This window comes from Ailuropoda melanoleuca, chromosome 16 (assembly GCF_002007445.2).
Source record: "Ailuropoda melanoleuca isolate Jingjing chromosome 16, ASM200744v2, whole genome shotgun sequence".
NCBI classification, from domain to species: domain Eukaryota; kingdom Metazoa; phylum Chordata; class Mammalia; order Carnivora; family Ursidae; genus Ailuropoda; species Ailuropoda melanoleuca.
Window position 1 is genome coordinate 84,102,556 of NC_048233.1, and position 25,172 is coordinate 84,127,727.

Consider the following 25,172-nt stretch of genomic DNA (forward strand, 5'->3'; position numbering starts at 1 on the left):
GGGGGAGTGGGAGAGGAAGAAGCAGGCTCATCGGAGGAGCCTGATGTGGGGCCCGATCCCATAACGCCGGGATCACGCCCTGAGCTGAAGGCAGACGCTTAACCACTGTGCCACCCAGGCGCCCCTCAAATAAATAAAATCTTAAACACGTCTTTCAGCATTACTGGAAAATTATCAAATATTTTCTCTTTAAACATTGCCTCTGCTCCTTTCTCTCCCCTTCCCCTCTGACACTCCAATTAATATTAGGGGGAATCTGGGTGGCTCATTCAGTTAAGCATCTGACTTCTGGTCTCAGCTTGGGTCTTGATCTCAAGGGTTGGGATTTCAAGCCCTGCGTTGGGCTCCATGCTGGGCGTGGAGCCAACGTCATAAAAACATTTTTTTTAAATGTATGTTAGATCTCTCTATATATCGATGTTTCTACTCTACTTCTGTATTTTCTATTCTTTTGTCTTTCTACACAGTGTTATGGACAGTATGAAGCTGCCTACCTAGCTTCTAGTTTCTATGTTCTCTCTTCAACTACAAGTAATCTGCTTAAAGGATTCACCATGTTCTTAATTTTGGTTATCTTATTGTTCAGTTTGAGAAGTTCTATGTTGTTCTTTTAAAATTCTGTTGTGACACTTCTTAATAAGTACTTGCCCCCTGCAGATGTGTGCTGTTGTTTTTTTAAAGATTTTATTTACTTATTTATTTGACAGAGACAGAGAGAGAGAGCACAAGCAGGGGGAGTAGCAGGCAGAGGGAGAGGGAGAAGAAGGCTCTCCCCTGAGCAAGGTGCCCATTGTGGGGCGCGATCCTAGGACCCTGGGATCATGACCCAGGCCAAAGGCAGAAGCTTAACTGACTGAGCCCCCCAGGTGCCCCAACAGATGTTTTGTTTTGTTTTTTAAAGATTTTATTTATTGGGGCGCCTGGGCGGCACAGGGGTTAAGCATCTGCCTTCGGCTCAGGGCGTGATCCCAGCATTATGGGATCAAGCCCCACATCGGGCTCCTCCGCTAGGAGCCTGCTTCTTCCTCTCCCACTCCCCCTGCTTGTGTTCCCTCTCTCGCTGGTTGTCTCTATCTCGGTCGAATAAATAAATAAAATCTTTAAAAAAAAAAAGATTTTATTTATTTATGTGACAGAGAGACAGCCAGCGGGAGAAGGAACACAGCAGGGGAATGGGAGAGGGAGAAGCAGGCTCCCAGCGGAGTAGCCCGATGTGGGGCTCGATCCCGGAACACCGGGATCATGCCCTGAGCCGGAGGCAGACGCTTAACGACTGTGCCACCCAGGCGCCCCCCAACAGATGTTTTTATACTAGTTTTTCACTCCTTGAAACACAATAAGCAATGCTATTTTATGGTCATTATCCAATAATTCCAATATGTTAAATCTTTGTGTGGGTCAATTTATGTTTTATATTTTTTGTATTGGCTCTTGTGCAAGGTTTCTTTTTACTCTGTGTGCCTGATTATCTTTGACCATGGGTTGCATGTCATATCTGAAAAAAATATTTTTAGAAATAATTTGGGGACTAGGGTCACAGTACACTCCTTCATAAAACCTATTACTCAGTACCAAATATGCTTGCTTCTGCCAGGTGACCCCGGGCAGTATAGAGATGGCTCTACTTTAATCCAAATCCAAGGCTTAAGCTTCCCTGAACCACCGAGGTATGATTCTGGGCTACAAGTCCATACAAGTTGGGATCCCATCTTAAGGTGTGTATGTGTCCATGGTGGGGTGTCTATCTTCCTACCTTGGGCAGGCTTTGGATTTTAATTTTCAGCCCTCCCCTCCAAAAACCACCAAACAACTCAGTTTCACAGTTATAGCTTCCAAGATAGATCAGTAAATGTCCCCAGGACAAAAATTGCTTCGAATTCTGGGCTTACATCTTTGGGTTTTAGCTTCCTAAATATAGGCCCAGTTATTCTTCACTATGTCATTAATGCTTTTAAGATTTTTTTTTTCATTTCCTCTGTTTTTTAGTTTCTTCAGTTGGTTTGGATTGGAATTAAATACATAACTAGGAGCTTCTCTCCCATAAACTACCCAAAATGAATATTAGGGAGATCCCCTGGGCTTCATTTCTATTTCTTCCTGCCCCCACTGGGTAATAACAATCCTATTTCACCTTGACAATTAGAATCAATCACCCCATGACACCTGGGTGCCTCAGTTAAGCGTCTGCCTTCAGCTCAGGTCATGATCTCAGGTTATGATCCCAGGATCCTGGGATCCAGTCCCACATTGGGCTCCCTGCTCAGGGGGAGTCAGTTTCTTCCTCTACCCCTCCCCTGGCTTGTGTGTGCGCTCTCTGGCTCGCTCTCTCTCTCTCTCTCTCTCGCAAATAAATAAATAAAATCTTAAGGGAAAAAAAAGAATCAATTACCCCAGCCAATAGTAGTGCTCCCTTTCTACTTTCTTGCCCCGTGGCAAGCAGAACAAAAAATAGTCCATTAGCATTCTTAGCTCCTAATTTAGAGAAATCATTATTGTGCCCCCTGGTGGAAGCATTTCTTCCGTGGATCAGGCTGAACCCAGAGGCCCAGGAATAGGAAACATTTTGCAAAAGAGTCATTCGTTGAGATTACGAAAGCCTGCACCCCACTTCCACTCCTTGGTTCCTTCCTGTAAGAAAAACACTGTATATACTGATCACGGTTCAGAGCATCTATTGTTCAGTGATGTAGCATTTCTTAGAAGAATCCTAAAAGAACCGAAAGGCATTGATTCTGGGCCCATAAACTACCTTTCCAATTATACGGAACTAGACTGTGTATTATTTCTAATATTTTTTATTTTAAATTTCTTATTGAAATAGGCAGCGAAGAGCCCAAATTTTGTGTAGTTCAATAAACTTGTATAAAGTGAACAAACCTATGTACCCACGGCCCAGATGAAGAAAAAGAACATCACTAGCACCTCAGTAACCACCGCATGCCCCCTCTTGTCACTACCCTCCGAAGATAACTACACTCCGGAGGTTTAGCCCCCGAGATTAGTGTCTGTTGGTGTAACTTTATATAAATGGAATCATCCAATATGTCATCTTTTGAATCCAGCTTCTTTTATTCAGTATTAAGTTTTTGAGATTCACTCATGTTGTAGAACAATAATTTGCTCTTTCCACTCTGTTTAATCTACCCCGCTGTGGTGGGCACTGGGGGTTTTTTTGCAGTTGGGAACTATTACAATGCATGCTGTGCTGTACGTACTTGCACATGCTTTTTGGTTTATATACCCGCAAGCGGAGTCACTGGGTCATAGGATCTCTGTTCAGCTTCAGGGCTAGCACACTGCCTCAGCTGGGATCCTACAACAAAATATCAGAGAGCGGGTGGCTTAAACAACAGACATTTATTTCTCGCCATTCTGGACGCTGGGAAGTCCAAGATCAAGGTGCCAGCAGTTTTGGCAGCTGGCGAGAGCCCACTTCCCGGCTTGTAGACATCTGCCTTCTTGCTGTGACATCACATGGCCTTCCCTCAGGGAGGAGAGAGCTGTCTTCTTCTTATAAAGGCACTAATCCCATCATGAGGGCCCCACCCTCATGACCTCATCTAAACCCAATCACTTCCCAAACGCCTCACTTCCATATACCATCACATTGGGGGTTAATGCTTCAACATATGAAGGGGGGAGCACATTCAGGCCACAACACACACTGTACTTTGACTCCTGCTTTGGAGACACCTCTGATACTCTGTCCCCACAATCATTTGGTTCCTAGGGGTAAAAGAGGGTGCCAGTATTGCTTCTGGGTTTTTCTTCCAAGCTGCTGCCACCTATTGTACAAGTTTAGTGCAGGGTAGGCAGTGACAAATACCCCACAGCCCCCATCTGCCAAAAATGATTTTAAGGCGCAGGGATGGTAAGATGTCACCTGGCTCTGAAACATTAAAATAGGGGAGGGGAACAGGGAATATGAGCATCTAGGAATTGATGGAATAAGGTATATGGCAAAGATCAAAGACCACACCGTGAGGACTGTGACATTTAAAAGTGGAACGAAGGACAGAATCAGTAAAAGAGGCTGAAGGAACTGCCAGTGTGTTCAGAGCACAGTCAGAAGAATGCTCGTCTCAGAGACCCTGAAAAGAGCTTGAAAAAGGAGGGAATGTGGGGCACCTGGGTTGGCTGGTGGGTTGAATGTTGCACTCTTGATTTTGGCTCACATCATGATCTCAGGGTCATGGGATCGAGCCCCCCCCCAACCCCCATCGGGCTCCACCCTCAGCTTGTCCCTCTCCCTCTGCTTCTCCCCTCCTCCCCTGCGCATTCTCCCTCTCTCTCTCTCTCTCTAATTAATTAAATCTTTAAAAAGAGAAAGAAAAAGGAGGGAATGGTCAATAGTGTCCTGGTGTCTTTGTTAGGACCTGTTTCAATGAACCAGTGGGAAAAAAACTGCCATTAAACTGGGCAGAAAGGGACTTGAAAATAAGTCAACAGAGATAGGGAGTATAAACAGAAACTCTGCTTTGAAAGGGTGGAAAGAAATGGGGTGATAATCCAAGGCATCTATGGGCTGAAGAAAGGGCTCTGATTTTTTGAGAGGATATTAAGCCATGTTTGTACACGAATTTGCATGATTCAACAGTGAAGGAGAAATGAGTGGTACAAAAGATTCACAGATAGCTGCAGGAGGGAAGTTCTTCAGAGCCTAAGTGGAGGGACAGAAGTAGGAAGCAAGGGAGGTGGGGATCACTGAAGTTGGTGGCTGGGTTTGGTGGCAGGAAAGGGAGGTAACTTTTGCCAAGACTCCAATATTCAGGCAAAAGAGCTGCCCAGTTCGGGACGTTAATTTTCCTCTCCTTGAAAGGGCACTCGATTAGGGGCCCAAGTGGACTGTGCATCACTCTCGTCTTCGGCTACGACCAACAGCTCCCTCCCCGGGCCCATGAGTGGGGGCAAAGGATTAACCAAGGTGGGTGAGGTAGCAGAACGCATATGCTCCATCTCGCCCATCTCTGGGCCTCCAGTTTTCAACATCTTCATTTCGTCGATCCTCTCATTTCGGCACCAGGCCAGATCCTCCCTCTCCGGTCCCGCCCTCCCCATGCAAGACACGGGGCTCGGGCATTAGCCTCGGGGCGCGCGCCCGTTTCTGTCGCGCCTGCGCATTGGGCTCCCTCGGCTCCCGGGCCCAGGTGGACTGTCACGAAGCCTGTTCTCCGGGCCTCGCTCTCGGGCGCGCGCCTTCGGGCGGCGCCTGCGCAGAGGAACGAGGAAACCGGTTCCCTGGTGCGGTCCCGGCGCCTGCGCGCTGAGGGCTCCGGGCCTCCCGGCCTGAGGGAGAGGAGCCGGGAAGATGGCGGCTGTGGTAGAAAATGTAGTGAAGCTGTGAGTAGCCGTTTCTTTCTCTCCTAGGCCGGGAGGTCTTGTAATGGGCCTGCGAGTAGGGGGCGGTGCGGGAGGGGACGAGGCGGAGGGAAGGACGTGCCCGAGAAGGCCTTGTTGCGACTCCTAGTAGGGAGGGCAACAGAAGACTCCCAAGAAGACGTTGCGCTTCTTTGGAAACTTGTGGAGGCCCTGAGGGGGGCACACGGGAGCCCCTTACGGGCAGCCTCCCTGCGGGGCCGTGCGGTCTGAGCGCTCCTTCGGGCTTACGGTGGCCTGAGTATGGCGCCCTCGTTGCGTATGAGAAACACAGTCTGGGTGCGCTCCCGAGACCAGACGCCTCGGTCCGGAGGGGCCGGGCCGAGGGCGGACCCGGGACCGACCCGTGTCCCCGCGAAACCGGGCGCCGACCCCTCCCGATCCGCTGTCCGCGGCCGGTCCTGGAGCAACAGGCTCAGAAGCCCTTGTCCGGTTAAGCACCGCGGAACTGTTTTGTTTTAACAGCCCCTTGACGTTCGAGGCGGGGGTTGGGGGTCTTGAGTATCTGATTCCCAAGACCAAAAACATTACTGGGAAGGATTTATTGAGGAGCAGATGCAGAAGGGTAAGAACTTAAGGGGAGAGGGCCTTTGCACCGGCCAATCCAGCCACCAAAAAACGGGAACTGGACGGAAGCGGTCCAGGACGCCTCTGCAGCCTAGAGGGGCATCTAGGTCGGCAGGCTGCGCGCTATGCAGTCCCCTTGTGCTGGTCAGGTTTCCAGCAAAGTTAAAGTTAACGGTTGTTGGGGAAAAATGGAGAGTGGCCTATTTGGCTTGAGTTAAAGATGCTTTGGGACTTGATTTAACCTAGCCTCCTCCCTGAAGAAGATTGAAATGGGTTCGTGCCCGGTGGGCGAATAGAACAAGCTCTTTTTAGTGGGTAAATTGGGCTTGGTTCAGAGGTAGGAAAATTGAGAGGTGAGTAGTTGTTTAGGCAGGGTTTTTTTTATTTTGGCTGGATGACAAGGTAAAGGTTTGGGAACTATTCTGAGGGACTCACAGCTTCTCATCTGCCTTTGTGGTGGGCTGAGCCCCCACTCTTCCCAAGAGCCTTTTTAAAGAGTACTTTGCTTTGCCCACTTCCCCCCACCCCACCCCGCCTGGAGCCTTTTCTTTGAGAATGCCTTCCCACTTCCATTAAGCTAAGTGCCTTCTTCTCCTCTTGTGGGTTTTTTTTTTTTTTAACTTGCTTTCAGCTCCATCCTGCCGCCTCTTTCAGCTCCCCCTCCTCCTAACACTATTATCTTTCTCTCTGATCTGCCCACTCCAGTTTCCCCCAGCTCTTTCTTCAGGCTGACATTTTCCTCAATTTAGAAATGTCGCTGTTGATCTACCATTTATATAGTTATCCTTCCTGACTCAGATGTTCTTTGTTTCCCTGCCTTTCTCTTTGTTGACTACCCCCCCACACCCCAATCCCATTGTAAAGGGAGGTTTTACACAGGTTTCATGCTTCCCAGAAAAAAATCAGAGCTTCTACCTTGGAAATCTTACTGTATTGGGGGAATGTCAGACTTCCCTAGGTTTTGAGAGTTAATAGGTAATGACTTTGTGATGGAGGACTTTCTTCAGAGAAATAGAGTTGCCAACCCTTTCATGTGGTGCTAGAAGGGAAGAGTTGCCCATTTCAACAGAGCACGACTTATTTCTCTTAAAGGAACTACAGAGATTGTGAGGGTCACCAGCCACTGGTTCCTGAGTACTAGTAATGGGAAACCAACTTTCTCCTCAGTTCTAGCTGCAGAGGGCTGTGGACCACAAATAATACATTTCCCTACAGAACTTGACCTTTAAGAAGGGGCTTCCGTTCTTCCTGTACCATTCTCACCCAGGAGAGAGAGACTTTTCTGGAGCTTCTCTTGTTCGTGGTGTGCCTGCTTTTTGAACAGTTGAGGTTATATATACATCGAGGTCAGGACTACTAACTCATCTTTTCTGACTTGCATCTTGTTCTGGGAGAAGAATTTTCCTATTTATAAATTCTCTCTCATTCTCTCTTAGTCTCTCCTCATCAGATCCTCTCTCCCCTTAACTTAGGTGTTTCATTCCCAGTTCTTTCACGAGACAGTTTGCACCGCCTTCTGAAATCCCACTTGACTCGCAAGAAGTGCTGTGATAGAACGTCTCTCATTGTTCCCTCCAAAACCCATTCTGACCTCCGTGCTCTGACTTTGCAGCCCTCAGCCCATCTCACCCTTCCTTCCATTTGACTTCCAGTGTCAGTATCCATTCCCTTCAGCAGAAACAAAGGAGCTGCTGCACTCGGCCCTGTTTATCCAATTTTCCCCTGTGTGGTGAGGACATGGCTGCCTCCTAAAGGCCAGCTAATGTGAGCCGGTTCCCTTTTTTTCACTCTCCAGCACAAGATTCATGCTTACCTCAAATTACAGTCATTACCACTCATTGAATCAAGCCAGGCCGTCTTGTGTTGTCATCGCCTTGTGTGTGGTGTGTCTTTTTCAGTTGCTTGGGAACATACTAAGCAATGCCTCAGTGGTCTATTGTGACTGCTCTGTGAAAGCCCTCCTCGGATTCCAGAGCATGGTTTGTTGGTGTAGCTTGAGTTATGGACATAAGCAACAGAGGCTCACTTTGTCCAGCTTCTGATGCTAAGGGTCTCTCTCCTGGAGAATATGTTAGAGCTTATCTAGTCTATCCTCCGCCGTCTAGCAGAGGAACCTGAGCTCCACGTGGGCTGACTAAATGTCCACATTCGTGTGGTGCCTTGCAGTCTTTTTACTCCCAAGTCAAGTCAAGATGTCCCAGACACCTTCGTGGGTACTGGGGATACTATGGGAAAGAAACCACCTCTGCCCTCAGTTTATTTAAGATCAATTGAATATGTAAATATGACTCACTATAGTTCCAATACTAACATGTTTGTTAAACCCTGAGGATGAGAACAAGGTTGGTTTTACATACATGCTTAGAACCAGGTAACTCCTGGCACTGTGTAGTTTTCCATCTTTTCAAAGCACTTAAAGGTTTGCTCTTGATTTAGATTTCAAACTGAGTCTTTTGAGTGAAAGAAGGTTCTTTCCTATATAATTTGATGGTGTGAGAATGGAAAAGGGCCTAGGATGGACCTGTGAGGAAACAGGTTTTGTATCACTCTAATGGCACTCAGGAAAAAAGTAGACTTCAAAGAATTTCAGGTATTTTCAGACGTTTTCCATTGACTTTAAAATTAGCATATAGATTTAGTTTAGTTGGCTAAATACAGGTCTCCCCCCACTGTCCAACAGTAGAGTGTTCTTACGAATCTGCTCATAAGCCGACGTGGCATAAAGCACAGAAGCAATCGCCAGTTCTTAAAAGCGAAAATCCTCTCTGGATCTCGTTTGGTTAGTGAAGACAGGCACTTATGTAGGTCTTTTATAAAAGTGAAGTGGCAGAAAGCACACCGTCAGATAGTGGGAGAAACGTGTATCTAGTGCAAAAATCAAAAGATATGAAATGGAATATAGGAGAAATTCCCCCCTGGTCACCCAATTTTTCTCTCTGGAGGCCTACAGTTTCTTTTCCACTTCTTCTTACATAAATGGTAACATCCTATAACAATTCTTAGCACTTTACTTTGCTTTTTTTCCTTGTCATCTTGGAGATAGTTTGATATCAGCACATGAAGAGCTTCGTTTTTTTATAGCTTAATAGAAATTAATTGACATGCCATAGTTTGTTCAATATATTTTAGTACGGGCCCCAGACCTTGTTGAACTCTTCCTCATTTGTGAAAAGGAGCTAACCTGTGCTTCTCAAGAGTCATGAGGGTTAAAAAAAACAGCATCTTGACTGGCACAGGGTTGGACTCAAGAGAGGCACAGAATGAACATTAGTTTCTCCCGGTCTTTGTGGGTTATGCTTAAGTCTGAGTTGACGCATGAGAGATCATGTGTTCCTGATTATAATTTATTTATAAAGTGCCTTTCCTCATAATGGCTTAGTGAAGGGGTGTGGTGTCCCATGAGGTAGAAATGGAGGCAAGTAGGACTAAAGCCACAGTCTTCCGGTCCCTTGAGCCTTCTAAAGAAGCAGATGGCAAGGCAGAGGGGTAGCTCAGCGCCCTGTGCTCCGCCCCACGCCAGCACACACACACCTGTCTTTGTCTCTCCCGCAGCCTTGGGGAGCAGTACTACAAAGATGCCATGGAGCAGTGCCACAATTACAATGCCCGCCTCTGTGCCGAGCGCAGTGTGCGCCTTCCTTTCTTGGACTCACAGACTGGAGTCGCCCAGAGCAACTGTTACATCTGGATGGAAAAGCGACACCGGGGTCCAGGTGAGGGTTCAGTCTCAGGAGCACAAGGAAGAAAGAAGCTTCCTCATCTTAAGTGATGAGCCAGCTGAGAGGGTTTTACTGCTTTCCACGCATGCGTGAATACGGTCTTGCCTTGATTAGAAGCCCAGGGAGGAAGAAGCAGACAGGTTCATACCAGCATCTTTGTTTTCTGCAGGGCCACCCTGCTGTGGCTGTCCTCGGGCTTCTGGGGAGCTATGTGTTAGCCAAGGCCCCTGAACTTACATCCGTTTTTCTTTTCCATAAACTGTCCCTCCTCCTACCCCCAGGCCCTCACTGTCCATATTCCTCCCTGACTGTAGAACTCGGTGGGCAGCGGGGTGGGGGCGGGGAGGGTGCTACTCCTCTAGAAAGTGTTTGATATTATTGCCCAGGACTAGGTTAGGCTTTGACTTTTCTCTCACAGGATTGGCCTCTGGGCAGTTATACTCCTACCCTGCCCGGCGCTGGCGGAAAAAGCGGCGAGCCCACCCTCCTGAGGATCCAAGACTTTCTTTCCCATCTATTAAACCAGGTAAAGCACACCCATCCTCGAGCAGGGGTATGGCCTGCTGTGTGAAAGGCCTGTGAATCACCTGGTACTACCAGGCCCAGTGCCAGATCCTGAAGACGCTAAAATGAATGAGATGCCGTTCCTTCCTTAAAGAGCTCGGCCTAATAGAGGAGACAGGGAACCAGAGAAGTCACGGTGCCAAGTTAACTGGGGTGTCGTGGTTCCTGGGCAGCCAGAGACCAAAAGACAGTGACTAGCCCATGGCTGGCCTAGCACTGTGTAGACCCCGAGCGGTCTGCTTTCAGCCCTTCTGAGCCTCGCCTCATCCTGACCTTGCCTGCAGACACAGACCAGACCCTGAAGAAAGAGGGGCTGATCTCTCAAGACGGCAGTAGTTTAGAGGCTCTATTGCGCACCGACCCCCTGGAGAAGCGAGGTGCCCCAGATCCCCGAGTGGATGATGACAGCCTGGGCGAGTTTCCTGTGACCAACAGTCGAGCACGGAAGGTACAAGATGAACACTGTGGCTAAGGGAGCTTTGATGGAAACCAGCCTCCTCTTCATCAGAGGCCACCCAGTAATCGGAATGGAAGCAGAAGCTATGGGCCAGCAGGCAGGCCCGGGGGTTCTGTTGCCGCTCATTCCCTGATTAGCACTGGGTACTGACTGGCTTTGCTATTAGTATCCAGTTTTTCCTGTTCCTTTCCAAGTACAGACCCTCCCTCATTCATCTTTTCTCACAAATGTTTTTTGGGGTTACGTGGGTGAAGCAGACCTGATCCCCACCAACAGGGAAGATAAAACTATACACAGAAATAGTAAGAGCTAAAAAATATGGCAGGCACTGTGCTAAGAGCTTTTCCATCATTTTCTCTAGTCTCTACAACCTAATGAAGTAGGTATTGTGGCCCCCGTTTCCCATATGAGGAAGCTGAAGCAGAGCAGTTAAAAAAGAAAAAAAAAAAAAACCTTCCTATAAGCCCACACAAGTAAGCGGCAAACCTCTAATTTTTTTCAAGATTTTATTTTTTAGAGAGAGAGAGAGAGAGAACACAAGCAGGGGGAGCAGGAGAGGGAGAAGCAGACTCACTGCTGAGCAGGGAGCCGGTTGGAGGGCTCGATCCCGGGACTCTGGGATCATGATCTGAGCCGAAGGCAGACGCTTAACTGACTGAGCCACCCAGGTGCCACCCAGAGCTCTAATTTAAATCTAAGAGGTGGGGTGCCTGGCTGGCTCAGTCAGTAGCGTATGCTACTCTTGATCTCGGGGTTGTGAGTTCAAGTCCCACATTGGGTGTGGAGTTTACTAAAAAAAAATAAATAGACTTTGAAAATTAATCTAAGAAATGAGGTGTCAGAGGGGAACCACTGGTAGTCTGTTCCTGGGGCAGCAGATCAGAGGCAGGAGAGGGCATGGCTACTTGGGGTACCAGGGAAGACTTTATGAAAACATGGCATTTGAGTCAGCCCCATGGAGATGGTGGGGACGCACTCCAAGGGAACAACAGGAAGAGAGGCACAAAGGAAGGAAAGCCCAAAGCATTGACGGGAGAAGGAATGGGATTCTGCGGTGTTGAAAGGCAGCAGTGAGGAGCGAGGCCAGAGGGGAGGGGCAGCTCACGGAGGACGTTCTGGGTGGCCTGGCCAGGCCCGTCGCAGGGAGCTTTTGGATGTGCGTTGTATCTGCCCATCCTAATCCTCCTGTCCACTCAGCGGATCCTAGAACCAGATGACTTCCTGGATGACCTGGACGACGAGGACTATGAAGAAGACACTCCCAAGCGCCGGGGCAAGGGGAAATCCAAGGTGAGGGGGCAAGGCGCTGCCTACGGGGGAGCCTGCAGAGCCCCCTGCTATTGCTTGTTGCCATTTTCCCTCTCGAGTGAAATTAGCAGCCACTTCCAGGAGAGCTTAACTCCTCAGGCCTAGACATCTGAATAAGGGCATCTTTTTGTTGTTTTTTTGTCAGGGTAAAGGTGTGGGCAGTGCCCGTAAGAAGCTGGACGCTTCCATCCTGGAGGATCGGGACAAGCCCTATGCCTGTGACAGTGAGTGCCTCACGAGTGGGTGGGTAGTCCCTGCCTTGGACCCAGCCCCTGCTCAGGATCTGAGAGGAGGGAGGGTTGTATTCTTGCTCAGAGTGATAACAAAAGGCCTGAATGCTTTCTCCTGCCTGCTGACTGGTTCCCTCTGAGACCCTTGGGAGGCCCCGGCCTCTGCTACCCAGTGGGTGGGCACTGCATGCTCTGGGAGAGGTTTCTCCTGTCCCCTGGGGTGGGTTGCTGGGGCCAGGGGCACACACAGCAGGCAGAATTGGCCCCTTGATAGACCGCATCCAGGTCTGCTGGCCCCAATCAAGCCAGGGCCCCCAGAGTCCAGCACCGAGTTTTTCAGTGTCTGCTCCCCCCTTTTCTCTGACTCGCCCCACTTCTGTCCCTCCGCCCTGGGAGCACCACCGCCGCTGGTTTCTCTCTCGTTTGCTCCGCTTCCCTGCTGCTGCCGCTCCTGTCTCACGTGTATCAAGGCCTTCTTCTCATGACTTTTCTTTCTGTCTTTCAGATAGTTTCAAACAAAAGCATACCTCGAAAGCGCCCCAGAGAGGTAGCTCTCTCAACTTTTCAGACTTTTGGTTTTCCTATCCCTTTTCCCTCCTCCCTTGTTTCTCCCACCTTTCTCATCTCCTGTGATGCTAGTGTAAAAATCTCTGGAATGGCATGGGGATAGGAGCAATGGGCTTTCTGTTGTACTCCACTCCTCACAGTCCTGGAAACTGCCTTTACCACTGCTTGTCTCCCACAGACTTGCTCCTAGGGCTGCTCGGCCCCGCTGCATGGGGTGGCTTCAAAATGTTCTAAGGAACTTGCTACAAACAGATCCCTCTGCTTCCCCTTACCCAGAACAGACACTTGGTGGTCAGCTAATGTTTCTCACCATCCCGTCACCTCCTCCCATCCTTCCCCCATTCCTTCCTGCTGGCCCCCTTGCTCTTCTCAGTATCACTGCTTCAGAGTACGAGATGCCTCGTGGAGATCTGCTTTCCTTGCTGGTTGGCAGGGGTTGGGCAGGGCGCTGATGTGAGAGTGTCTTCGAATTGCCTTGGGGGCCAGGTACCCCAACAGACTTACTGATAGGTGACCCACGCCCTACTCCTTTATCTTCATTGGGCAGAGATGAGCTCTGTGGTATACATGGAGTAGCTTGAGCTTCCCACGTTTACTGAGAGGTAAAAAAGTTTGGAGTCTCTTCCTTACCTTTTTTCCTTCCTGCCATTTTGCAGGATTTTAGAAATTCCCTTCCCTTCCTGACCTGGAGCTCCCCAGACTATTCCCAGGGCAAGTGGTAACGGGGCCAGAGTTCAGCCTCCCAGACAGCCAGTGTGGAAGAGTGGAGGTGGCCATGGGCTGGGGTGTAACAGGGAAGAGCCATGGAACCTGGAGAGCCCCAGGGCCTGATGCTCCTCACCGAGGGCAGGTGGCTGTCACTGAAGGCCTGTTGCAGACAGAGCTGATGGGCGCAGGTGGAGCCCCACAGCTGGAGGGGGGCGGGGGTGTGGCACTCTCGGATCCCAACACCTTTCTCTCTCGTCTTCTCCCCACTCAGTTTGTGGAAAACGTTACAAGAACCGGCCAGGACTCAGTTACCACTACGCCCACTCCCACTTGGCTGAGGAGGAGGGTGAGGACAAGGAAGACTCGCAGCCACCCACCCCAGTTTCCCAGAGGTCGGAGGAGCAGAAATGTAAGCTGACGCGTGGGAGGTGGGGCAAGGGGGAGTCGTCCTGCTCGCGAAGAGCCTGAAGTGCCTGAAGGCCCCCGTGAGCCTCGCCAGAGCTCTCTTCTCTCTGTAGCCAAGAAGGGTCCCGGACGGACTGGCCCTGCCCAACAATTACTGCGACTTCTGCCTGGGCGACTCCAAGATCAACAAGAAGACGGGGCAGCCCGAGGAGCTGGTGTCCTGCTCGGACTGCGGCCGCTCAGGTACCTCCGGCCCGGGCCGAGGGCCTCCCCCGGAGCCCCCGCGCGCCCCCCGCCGCCTGTGTGACGCGCCCCCTCCCCCCCACCCGCAGGGCACCCGTCCTGCCTGCAGCACCCCGGTGATGATGGCGGCCGTGAAGACCTACCGCTGGCAGTGCATCGAGTGCAAGTGCTGCAACATCTGCGGCACCTCCGAGAACGACGTGCGTGTCCCCGCGCCGCTGCCCCTGCCCCTGCCCCTCCGTGCTGCCCCGGTGCTGCCTCCCAAAGGGGAGCCAGACCCTCCCCAGCGCCCCAGGGAGCCCTTGCCGGCTGGTGTCTCTGGAGCACCAGCTTGGCGTCAGACGCTGTTCAGGCACTCAGGGCGCTAAACAAGACCAGTGGGGTCCCCCCCTTCGTGGAATTACCGTCCTTGTGGGGAACAAGCAGCGTGCAAGGAAAGGAGCGACGGTTTCATGGCATGTCGTGAAGGGAAGGACGGCAGCGGTGTGGCAGGGTCACCGGGTACCTGAGTAGATGGAGCTGGCGTGTCGGAGGAGGTGGTGCTGGTGGTGAGATTCGGATGATATGGAGGAGCCAGTGCAAGAAGGTTTGCGGGCACAGCGTGTCCAGGAGAGGAGCAACAAGGGCAGGGGCCTAAAGACAGGCCGAGGCAGTTCGGCCGGCTGGGGCCTCCCTGCAGTGGGAGCACAGTAGAAGGGATTAGAAGGCAGCCATCACCAGGTCTGAGGGTTTAATTGGGAGTGACGTGCTCTGTCTTAACATTATTTATTTATTTATTTTTAAGATTTTATTTATTTGACAGAGCACAAGCAGGGAGAGTAGCAGGCAGAGGGAGAGGGAGAAGCAGGCCCCCTGCAGAGCAGGGAGCCCGACTCGGGGCTCGATCCCAGGACTCTGGGATCACGACCTGAGCCAAAGGCAGACACTTAACCGACTGAGCCACCCAGGCACCCCTGCCTTAACATTTTTAAAAGAGAAGTTTGCTCTGTGAAGAATAGAATGTAGGGGACAAGAGTGGATGCCACGAGCTGAGTTCGGAAGCTGGCAGGGTTCAGGTAGAATGACAATGACTCACTCGGTCGTGGTGGAGAATTTCCTCTCCAGAAATTCCTGAGTCTCCTCTTCCTGCCACCTGCCCCGGCCCTCCGGGAAGGAGCAGCAGTATCTACAGAAGCTCCCACCCCTGCCCACCCCCCAGTGGGCTGCCTGAGGCCCCCCAGTCACTCACCTGCCCCTTCTTCTTTGATCTTGCCTTCTCTAGGACCAGCTGCTCTTCTGTGACGACTGTGACCGTGGCTACCACATGTACTGTCTCACCCCGTCCATGTCTGAGCCTCCTGAAGGTAGGTTGCCCTGATCTCTTATGCAGAGCAAGCATCTTATTAGGAACTTGGAAAATCACTTATACAATAAGTGAGTTATCTGTTCTTCCAAGTTAGGGAATAGACACTTTGCCTTCACTCAGCATGCTTTCCTAGCATTTTGGCTTCGAGGGTTTAACGTTTGCACGTTATCACCAGATACATTTAGAAATGCAGAAAATCAACAGCCAAAGAGAAAACTGGTGCTGAGTGGAAAACAGTTACCAGAAGGAGTGGTTTGCTTTCCTCTACCCAGTTCAGGAAACTCAGTTTGTAGTTTGTGTGATGTGAGGCTTTGGTGTCAGCTCTTGGAACGTGACAGGTGTAAGTGTCCCTTTCTTCCCTCTTCCCTTGCCAAGTCTGGAAAGGCGTTGAACCTGGAGCCTGAATGGGTCAGTCTGCCCCTCCAGGAGTTTGCTTAATAAGGCTCCAAGTTCTTGGAAGCTCTTCAGCCAAACCGGTGGTGGCACCAGAAAGTGGTGGCTGTCCTCTGAAGGTCCCCCTCCAGCCAGATCTGTGCCTGAACCCCTCCTTTGTAGAAATTCGGGAGCTTCCTCAGGAGGATCTGAATGCCCAGTGGCTTTTGTGCACAAAGGATGTGGGCCAGCATCACAGACGAGAGAAAGTGGCTCACTGTGTGGTTAGGCTGACTTGTAATGTAGGTCACACTGCTGTCACCCCCCTGGGGAAGGAGACACGAACAAAGTCTGAGAGTCCTTTGGCGGCTGCAGGGGAGCACACAGCCCTTGTCATCTGTCAGGCCCAGTTTATAAATCTACTTCGGAGACAAGTAGTGTGTTCCGTCTTTTATTTTTTAAACATAAAATACCAATTTACAGATAAAATTCTACGTGAACTGTAGAAGGGCCTTCCTATTGAAGTGCTTGCTGTTAGAGGCTGAGGTAGTGAAGAGCTGCAGGCAGCCGAGGGAGAGTCTTCTAGAAGCCATGGGGTGGTCTAGGCTCTTAAGTCAAGGGGTCAGCAGACTACAGCTCATACGCCAGATCCAGCCGTAGCTGGTGTGTGTAGCTCATAAGCTAAGAATGGTTTTTACATTTTTAAAGGAGATTTAAAAAAAGAACATGGGACCAAGACTATATGTGGCTCACAAAACCTAAAATATTTAACATCGGGGCTGGCTGTTTACAGAGAAGCCTGCCCGCCCCTGTGGTATTGACCTTTGGGTTAGAAAGGACCTTCTTATATTTTGAGAGCGCTGTGTCTCTGAAGAGCTCATGAGAGCTGTGGATTCTTCCCGCACACGTCCACGTACGCAGGTGTAGTTACACTGACAGTTTTGAGGCATTAAGGGCTAATTTTGTTTCTAAAAACACACACACACACACACACACACACACACACACAGAAGAATGCAACCGTAATAAATATTAATAAGCAAAGTTTGAGACTTATTTTTCTGGCAAGGGACATTTTTCCCAGTTATTCTAAGAGATAGATCATAACACACTGGGTCGTCAGAGTTCACCCCCTTTTCCTGTTACTGGTCCTCGGCCTCTTCTCAAACACCTAGTGATGGTGGAGAGCCCATCTCATCTTTCCATGGTTTTCCCAGAAGCTATCTTATGTGGAGTCAAAGCTGGGTTCTCTAGAACCACTATTCATGGTCTTCATCCTGACCTTTGGGGCCATAGAACAAAGTCTGGTTCTTCTGTAATCACAAGTCTAAAGCTGAGATGCTTTAACAAATTCTGTCTGCCCAGGCCCTCCTAGAGATTCTGATTTAAGAGGACCGAGAGGGCCTAGGAGTCTGTATTTGGAAATAGTTCTCCAGGTGATTATTTTTTCATCACCGTTGAGAGTCATTTTTCATAATATCGGAAGCCGTGAAGATTTCTTCTAGCTCGGGATCACCGTGAAACTTTGCTACTGCAGAACATCTCCCGACCTTCCTGTAGCGGATCCTGCTGCTGGGAGTGAGGCGTGGGGAGTGGAAGGACAGCACACTAGGCTGCTACGGGGCCCATCCTGACCCCTTTCTGCTTCTCTGCAGGAAGCTGGAGCTGCCACTTGTGTCTGGACCTGTTGAAGGAGAAAGCTTCCATCTACCAGAACCAGAACTCCTCTTGATGTGCCCCCCCCACTCCCCCCATACATCTAAGGCTGTTTCTCTCTTCCTCTCTTGTTTTTCATGCCCACCTTTCCCCTCCTCCTCTTTCACAAGTCCAGAGAACCTTGGGTGGTCGTGCCAATCTGCCTTTGGCAGCAGCAAGCTGGGGTGGCAGCTCTGACCGCCTCTGGCCCTAGGCCCTCAGGGAGAACGGAGCAGCACACTGCCCCAAGGCATACCCCTGGCCCAGCTTCTCACTGCTCTCCATGAAGTGCATTCACTCTGCCTGCCTTGGGCCCCGGCCCTGGCGATCACAGGGTTCAAACAGTGTCCTCCGAGAAAGAGTGGGAGAGCAGCTCACTTTTCTCTCAGCTCTGCCTCCACTCTGGTCCCCAGGGTTTACCCTTCCCCTGGAGGCGAGCCAGACCAGGGCCTCTCTGCCAGGAGCAGCTGGGAGTGAGCAACAGAGCAAGCTGAGGCAACGTTTGCAAGGAGCTTTCCAGGCCCTTTGTGCTACTTAGCCTCGCTGCCTCCTTCCCCCGGAGCTGCTCTCTGCAGCCCTCTCTTCCTGCTACCCAGGATCCTTTGCCCGAGCCAGGATGCTCTTGGTCACTCTCCTTGCTCTGCCCTGATCCACTCCACCCCACCCCAGGGGAAGTCGCAGCTTCACCTGATTCTTCCTTGTGCTCACCTGGCTCACTCACAGGCGGTCTCTTAATGACCGAAGCATTCCCCACCCTTGGAATTTCCTGTTTTCTGCTTCCCCTCCTTATTCCCTTTGGTTTTGTAGGGAGAGGGGAAGAATCAGGGGGCCAGGCCAGCAGCTTGGGGGCCACAGGGAAACGTTGGATAATGTGCCTGTTTTTTAACTCGATGAAAAAAGCCTACCTCCGAAATCCCCTTTTTGTTCTTCCTGGACCTGGACATTCAGCTCCTGTCCTTGACTGAATTGGGAGCCTCTGCCTCCTGCTCTGTGTATCCTGGCCCCGGGGTCACAGGGAAGCCACATAGACATCCCTTTCTTCCCTTGCACGCTCGCTAGTAGCTGGTAAGGTCTTCACACCCTGATTCTTCAGTTTTTTGCCTGGTGACACTGACATGAAGCAGTGGGGGGAGATAGTCTGTGCCAGGACCCCCTGCAGTGGTCTTCCCCTTGGCTGTGGGCAGGCCCTAATTCACTGTCGCTTTGGAGTTGAGGTGTCTTTCTTTCTTTAGTTCCTGTATTCTAAACATTAGTACAAATAAACGTTTTTACACAGAACTCCCTGCTGGACGGTTTATCTCCTGACTCCCTTTCCTAGTTGAGAAAGTCGTTTCATCCTAAAACTTTCTTCCTCAGGGCAGTGGTTTTTAAGTATTGTTGTTTTTTTTTTTCTTAAGTGTTTTGAAATACAACTTTTAATTCCAAATTAAAATTTTTATAAAGCCCAGTATGTAAAGCAGATATAAAATTGAGTACTTTGTTCTGATTTCTTTTCCTGTTTTTAAGATTTTATTTATTTGAGAGAGCAGGAGTTGGGGGAGGAGAAGAGACAGGGGGAAAAGAATCTCAAGCTGACTCCACACCCAGCACAGAGCCCCACGCGGGGCTTGATCCTATGACCCTGAGATCATGACCTGAGCCGAAATCGAAGAGTCTGAGGCTCAACAGACTGAGCCACCCAGGCGCCCCGTTAGTTCTAATTTCTTCATGTAAATTTGTGTTCTAATAATTCTTGTTATAAAGGACAGAGAAGTTGTTTTGATTAATACAAAACTTGGGTTAAAATCAACTTTAGCATCCTATTTTGATTGGAAGATAATTCTGCGAGACTTTGGATATGCCAGTGGTGACAGTTTTCCAACGGTTGATTTTGGGATTTCAGATACTTAAAATGGTTCAGAAGCTTAATTATTATATAAATACAAAAGAAGGACAGAAAAGAACATGACGGTGGGACATGTGAAAGCTTTGTTCATGAGCATAGAGGCACCTCGACCTTGCTCGCCTGGCATTCCTTTCTGTGCCGTGTGCGTGAGCTCGCCTGCATGGCCACCTTCCCCGGGAAACTTATGGGCACAAAAAATGACTCCTTGCAGCCAACAATTGGTTGTTGCTAGCAGCTTCCATAATGGGATCTTCTGTATCTCACTTAAAAGTGTGTTTTGTAGTTCTTAAACTTTTTAAGATTTGAATCAATCAATTATGAACGCCCTGAGGTATCCTTAGGGGTTTTTGAAATGGTCTGAAAGCCACTGTTACCCACTGGAAGCCAGTGGCCTAGGTGCTCTGAGCTGGGAATTTTGTTAGTAACACAGCACATCTCCTGTCCTCAGGATTTTACATGGAAGTAGGCCAGAAGCAGAGGGAGTAAAGCAATGATCCTTGGTGGCTGAGTAGTCTAGGAGTCAGAAAAGAAATGAGAAGAGAAATGTAAAAAAAAAAAATGCGAAGCAGGCCTAAGAAGAAATTTGGGAAGGGTTTGCAAGAGGTGGGGTTTAGGATGGGACATAGGATGGAAGAAGGATCAGCCATAGATTGGGTTGGGGAGGGAAGCCTGTGAGAAAGGCAGAGATGGGGACTCATCTGTGGCCCTGGGCTTACCATCAGAGCTGGGAGTGGGAGAGGAAAAACAGGCTGAAGTTGATGCCGAGCACAGGACCGCAGGTTAAGATACCTACATTCAGTTGCTAAGAACAGGAAGGACTGAAGGTTACTAAGGAAGGGACTGGTATTAGATCTTGGGTTTAGAAACTTGAATCTTGGGGCGCCAGGGTGGCTCAGTCGGTTAAGCGTTGGACTCTTCATTTCAGCTCAGGTCATAATCTCAGGGTTGTGACACCCAGCCCTGCATGGAGCCTGAAGTCCGCTCCGCATTGGGCGTGGAGCCTGCTTAAGATTCTCTCTCTGCCGCTCCCTCATCCCTGTCTCTCTCTCCCTCCTAGAAAAAAACCAAAAAACTTGAATATTGCCAACAGTTACCAAAACTAATAAAAAGTAGTCCTTACTTGCCCTAAATCAGAATTGACCATGGGGCACCTGGCTGGCTCAGTCAGTAGAGCATGCAGCTCTTGATCTAGAGGTCGTGAGTTGGAGCCCCGCGTTGGGTCTGGAGCCTACTTAAACAAAACAACCGAAAACCGGGCGCCAGCAAGGAGTTACCCTAGCTGGACAGATCAACCTGAAGCCAGCGCTGTCCATGGTAACAGCTTTTGTATGGCTTAAAGCTTTCTTCCATTTTCCTCACAACCACTCCGTGAGGGGTATTAGCCCTGTTTGGTAGATGAGACAGCTGCGACTGCCTACGTCACGGCCAGGAAGGCCTTGAGACGCCAGGTCTGCTCTCCGGCCCCCGCGCTGCCCGGGGGCTCCTCAGGCCCCAGCTGCTGGCGGCTGCGCCGCGGGTACTCCCGCGGGGTCTTGGCTCCGCCTCACCGCCCCTCGCGCTGGGAGCCCCGCCCCCAGGAGGGCCCCGCCACTTCCACGACGTCCAATGAGACTTAGCTGGGGGCGGGACGGGACGTCATTGAGGACCAATCTGATGGGGCCTGGGCGGGGCTGCGGCGGGTGGGAGCAGAGCGGCCGCACCGCGGTCTTCCCAGCCGGGAGAGAGCCCGGCGCGGGCGGCGCGCACGGGGCCCTGCTGTGCGCGCGCCCGGCCGCCCGCCACGTGCAGCCCCTCGGCCCACTCCGCCCTCCGGGTCGTGGCGCCCGTCCCTCCCCCGCTCTCCCGTCGCCGCCCGGACGGGGGCTCCGAACCGAGCCGGGGCAGGGGCGGGAGCCGCGGGACGAGTGCCTGAGGTGGGTGCGGAGCGGGATGCCGGGAGGAGGGGAGGCCGGGCGGGCGGGCGCCTGGGTACGCCCCACCGACAGACCCCGCGTCGAGGTGGAGAGAGGTCGGCCGGGTTGCGGAGCCCGGCTCCCGGCCTGCCTCGGTCCCAGGCGCTCGTGCCCGCGCTCTAGTACCCCTCCCAGGCCACCTCCCTCCCCTCTGGGGACACCCTGTCCCTCTTGCTGCCCGCGACCTCCTCACCCCTCTTGCTGTTTGTCCCCTGTGCACCTACCATCTCGGGCCCCGAGCTCCCGCTCCCTCTCCCTCTCCAGGCCTGACCCCCGCCCAGCCTTACCTCCTCAGGACTCAGCACCAAATTTGCCTCGCTCCTTCTGACCCCATCTGTCCCTCTTTGTCGTCTGCACACTTGTCACCTCAACTCTGCTCATCCACTCACCACCCTGCCCCCAATATCTTCATTTAAATCCAGCTCAAGCCATCATCCCCCTCCCCCTCCCAGAGACTACCCCCCCATTATCCCCTACACCTGCCCCACTCAGCCCCAGTCCCCCGTCCTCCCCCATCCATACTCCTTTGTTGTCTCTGCAGCTGTCCCCTTGGCTTTATTCATCTTTCTCCCCCCAACCCCAGGCCAGACTCCTCTCCCTCTGACCAGTGAGCCACCCCCTCCCCAGCTCTGCTCTGGCATTCCTCCTGGTCCATGCCCAGCCCACTGCTCCCTCAGCCTAACCATTCCCTTCCTTCCAGCCCAGCCCTCTGAACACCTACCCAGTGCACTGTCTCACTCCCTCCCAGCTGGCCCAGTCTTCCCTGGTCTCTCCCATACACCAGCCTCTTTCCCTGTCCTCATATATCCTCTTTTCTTGCCTGTGCTCCTTGCCCGGCCTCCTGGCCTCGGCCATCTGGACCCTGTTCACTGTTTCCTACCCCCACAGGTGCTGTGGAGAAGCCATGGAGCTGAGCAGCAAGAAGAAGCTTCATGCCCTGTCCCTGGCCGAGAAGATCCAGGTGCTGGAACTCCTGGATGAGTCCAAGATGTCCCAGTCAGAGGTGGCCCGGCGCTTCCAGGTGTCCCAGCCTCAGATCTCCCGCATCTGCAAGAATAAGGAGAAGCTGTTGGCGGACTGGTGCAGTGGCACAGCCAACCGGGAGCGCAAGCGCAAGCGGGAGTCCAAGTACAGCGGGATTGACGAGGCTCTGCTCTGCTGGTACCACATCGCCCGGGCCAAGGCCTGGGACGTCACGGGGCCCATGCTGCTCCACAAAGCCAAGGAACTGGCCGACATCATGGGCCAGGAGTTTGTACCCAGCATTGGCTGGCTGGTCCGCTGGAAACGCCGTAACAATGTAGGCTTCGGGGCCCGCCACGTTCTTGTGCCCCCCTTCCCCCCTGAGCCACCGCCCCCAGGCCCCATGTCCCGGGCCCAGCCTCCTCTTTCTCTTAAAGACTTCTCCCCAGAGGACGTTTTCGGCTGTGCCGAAGTGCCTCTGCTGTACCGGGCGGTGCCCGGCGGAGCGGGTGCCTGCGGCCGGGTGCGGGTGCTGCTGTGCGCCAACAGCAGAGGCACGGAGAAGCGGCGGGTGTTGGTCAGTGGGCCCCGGGCCGCGCCGAGGTGCTTCTTTGGAGTCAGCAGTGAGGCTCTGCCTGCCTCCTACCACCCGGACCTGGGCATCCCCTGGTCCGAGTGGCTGGCCCAGTTTGACAGGGACATGGGCCAGCAGGGCCGACAGGTCACCCTGCTCCTGGCTGCCCGAGTGCTGGAGGCGCTGGCAAGCCTGCCCGGACTCTGCCACGTGAGGCTCCTGCCTCTGGCCGCCGCCGCTGCCGGCAGCACGCCGGGCCTGCCCAGCTCCGTGGTCCGGGCCTTTAAGACCCATTACCGGCACCGGCTGCTGGGCAAGCTGGCTGCCGTCCAGAGCAGGAGGGCGGGCGCCTCGCTGGCGGAGGCGGGGGCTGGCATCACGGTGCTGGATGCCCTGCACCTGGCGGCGGCCGCCTGGGCCAAGGTGCCCCCCCAGCTCATTGTCAGCAGCTTCATTCGGGAAGGGCTGGCTCCCTGCAAGGTGCCCCTGTCCCCGGACGAAGCCTCCGAGATGCCTCCCGTCCCCAGCGGGCTGAGCCTCCAGGAGTTTGCCCGCTTCGTGGACCTGGAGGGTGAGGAGCCCACGTCTGGCGCGTGCAAAGAGGAGACAGGTGCCGAGGACGAGGAGGGGGGTGGAGAGGAGGGCTTCCAGCCCCTGCCCACCAAAGCTGACGCCCTTCGGGCTCTGGGCACGCTGAGGAGGTGGCTTGAGTGCAACAGCACCTCCCCTGAGCTCTTCGAAAAATTCTACGCCTGTGAGGAGGAGGTGGAGCGGCTCTGCTGCCTGTGACGGCCCCTCGCTGCTCCCGGAGCCGCTCCTTCTGTTTCCCATGGAAACGCCCTCTGTAGGAAGGCAGACTGGAGGCTGGTCTCTTTCCCGTGGAAATGGAGCTCTTGTGAAAGGTGTTGAAGGGTGACAAGCTGGGAGACCCAGTCGAAGCTCTGAGAGAAAGTCGTCCAAGCCTGGAGAAGAGGGGTCTAAAGGTGGGGCGCAAGGGGGTGAAGCTAGCACGTAGTTTCTGAACCTCTTAGGGAGGCTGGGAGTTGGGAAGGTGGAATTGGGGCTTTACAGACAGGCCCATCCCTTGAACTCTGTGTTTGAAACAGTTCTGCTTCTGGAAATAAAGTTTTTAATCAGGAAAGAGGTCAGGGTGTTAATTTCCTGGGAGGAAGCCGAGAACTTTCAACTCACACTTTCTACATTGGCGGCCGGGGCTTGCTGCAGCGCAGCTCTCTGGGCTGTCTGCTGTGCGGGCAGATGACCAGCAGGAACCCCCCTCTTCCAGAATTCCAGCAGGAAGGGCTCCCAGGGAATGAGGACTCCTTACCTGCTGACAGATCCCCTGGGACATTCTGCGGCTCTAGGCCTCCGCTCTCAGATCGCAGCTGGGCAGTGGTGTTAGGAAGGAGGGGGGCCAGGCTAGGGACAGTTTAGGGAAACCAAAAGGAGCCAGAACTTGGAATAGTCATTTGTTCATCTGATCATTTCACAGCATCTCTTCAGCAAGCCTCCTGCGTGGTGAGGTTGCAAAAATGGCGTCCCCGCCGGCAGGACCTTGCAGACGGTGACAGCGCAGCGTGATTAAAGGCTGTCATCCAGGCGCATGCAAAGTGCTGTGGCCCCGCAGAGCCTGGGGAGACTCCTGGAGGGGGTGCGCTTTGAGCTGCATCCTGAAGGACAGGTAGAAGAATAGGAAGGACAGTCCAGGCCAAGGGGTGGCAGGCACAGAGGCCGACTGGGAGGGAAGGAGCCCAGTGCGGTGGGGGGAGGCAGGCGGTCCCTCCAGACCGCATGGGGAGGCCTGGGGAGCGAGAGGGCTGTTTAGCTCACCAAACGTGGTGGGGGGGCACCCCAAAGGGTCTTAGTCAGGATGGGGAGCACAGGCCATTCGTGAGGGTTCTAGAATAACTGAGACGTGGCGGGTGGGTCAAAGATGTGAGAGCTGCCGGCAGAGAGAGTCCGAGTGGTCCAGGTAAGAGATGGGCAGCCTGAGCCAGATCGGGGAGTAGGACTTGAAGAAGATGGATTTACCTGGAAAGGCCATGGGCCGTGGGCACACACAGACCCGGGCTGGTGAGGAGCCCAGCTCAGGTCAAAACCCTCCTGTGGCCTAAAAGGCAATAGGCCATCACAAGCCAGTGCAGTGCGGCTTTCTGGGGGCCACCGTGGTCCAGATCTCAGCGCCCAGGGCAGGCCCGCTCAGTCGCACCTGCACGCCTGGCCCAGGTGTCTCCTCACCCGG

General features: G+C 52.4%; 2 protein-coding genes across 2 annotated transcripts; both read left to right on the forward strand.

Moving 5' to 3' along the window:
- Nucleotides 1-5,185: 5,185 nt before the first annotated feature.
- DPF2 (double PHD fingers 2) lies at nt 5,186-19,017 on the forward strand. The gene is given in 13 exon segments (XM_034645292.1): nt 5,186-5,340; nt 9,496-9,656; nt 10,081-10,188; nt 10,511-10,674; nt 11,881-11,973; nt 12,137-12,215; nt 12,727-12,768; nt 13,768-13,909; nt 14,020-14,144; nt 14,234-14,252; nt 14,254-14,344; nt 15,406-15,487; nt 17,517-19,017. Coding segments are annotated over 13 exon segments (1,215 nt in total). The 5' UTR covers nt 5,186-5,308; the 3' UTR covers nt 17,594-19,017.
- Nucleotides 19,018-21,163: 2,146 nt separating this feature from the next.
- TIGD3 (tigger transposable element derived 3) lies at nt 21,164-24,064 on the forward strand. Its single transcript, XM_034646539.1, has 2 exons — nt 21,164-21,354; nt 22,282-24,064. The coding sequence occupies exon 2, from the start codon at nt 22,298-22,300 to the stop codon at nt 23,717-23,719; it is 1,422 nt and encodes a 473-aa protein (XP_034502430.1). The 5' UTR covers nt 21,164-21,354; nt 22,282-22,297; the 3' UTR covers nt 23,720-24,064.
- Nucleotides 24,065-25,172: the final 1,108 nt, after the last annotated feature.

What these genes read in the sequence shown, in the direction of transcription:
- TIGD3 (XM_034646539.1), top strand. Translation starts at nt 22,298, where the DNA reads ATGGAGCTGAGCAGCAAGAAGAAGCTTCATGCCCTGTCCCTGGCCGAG.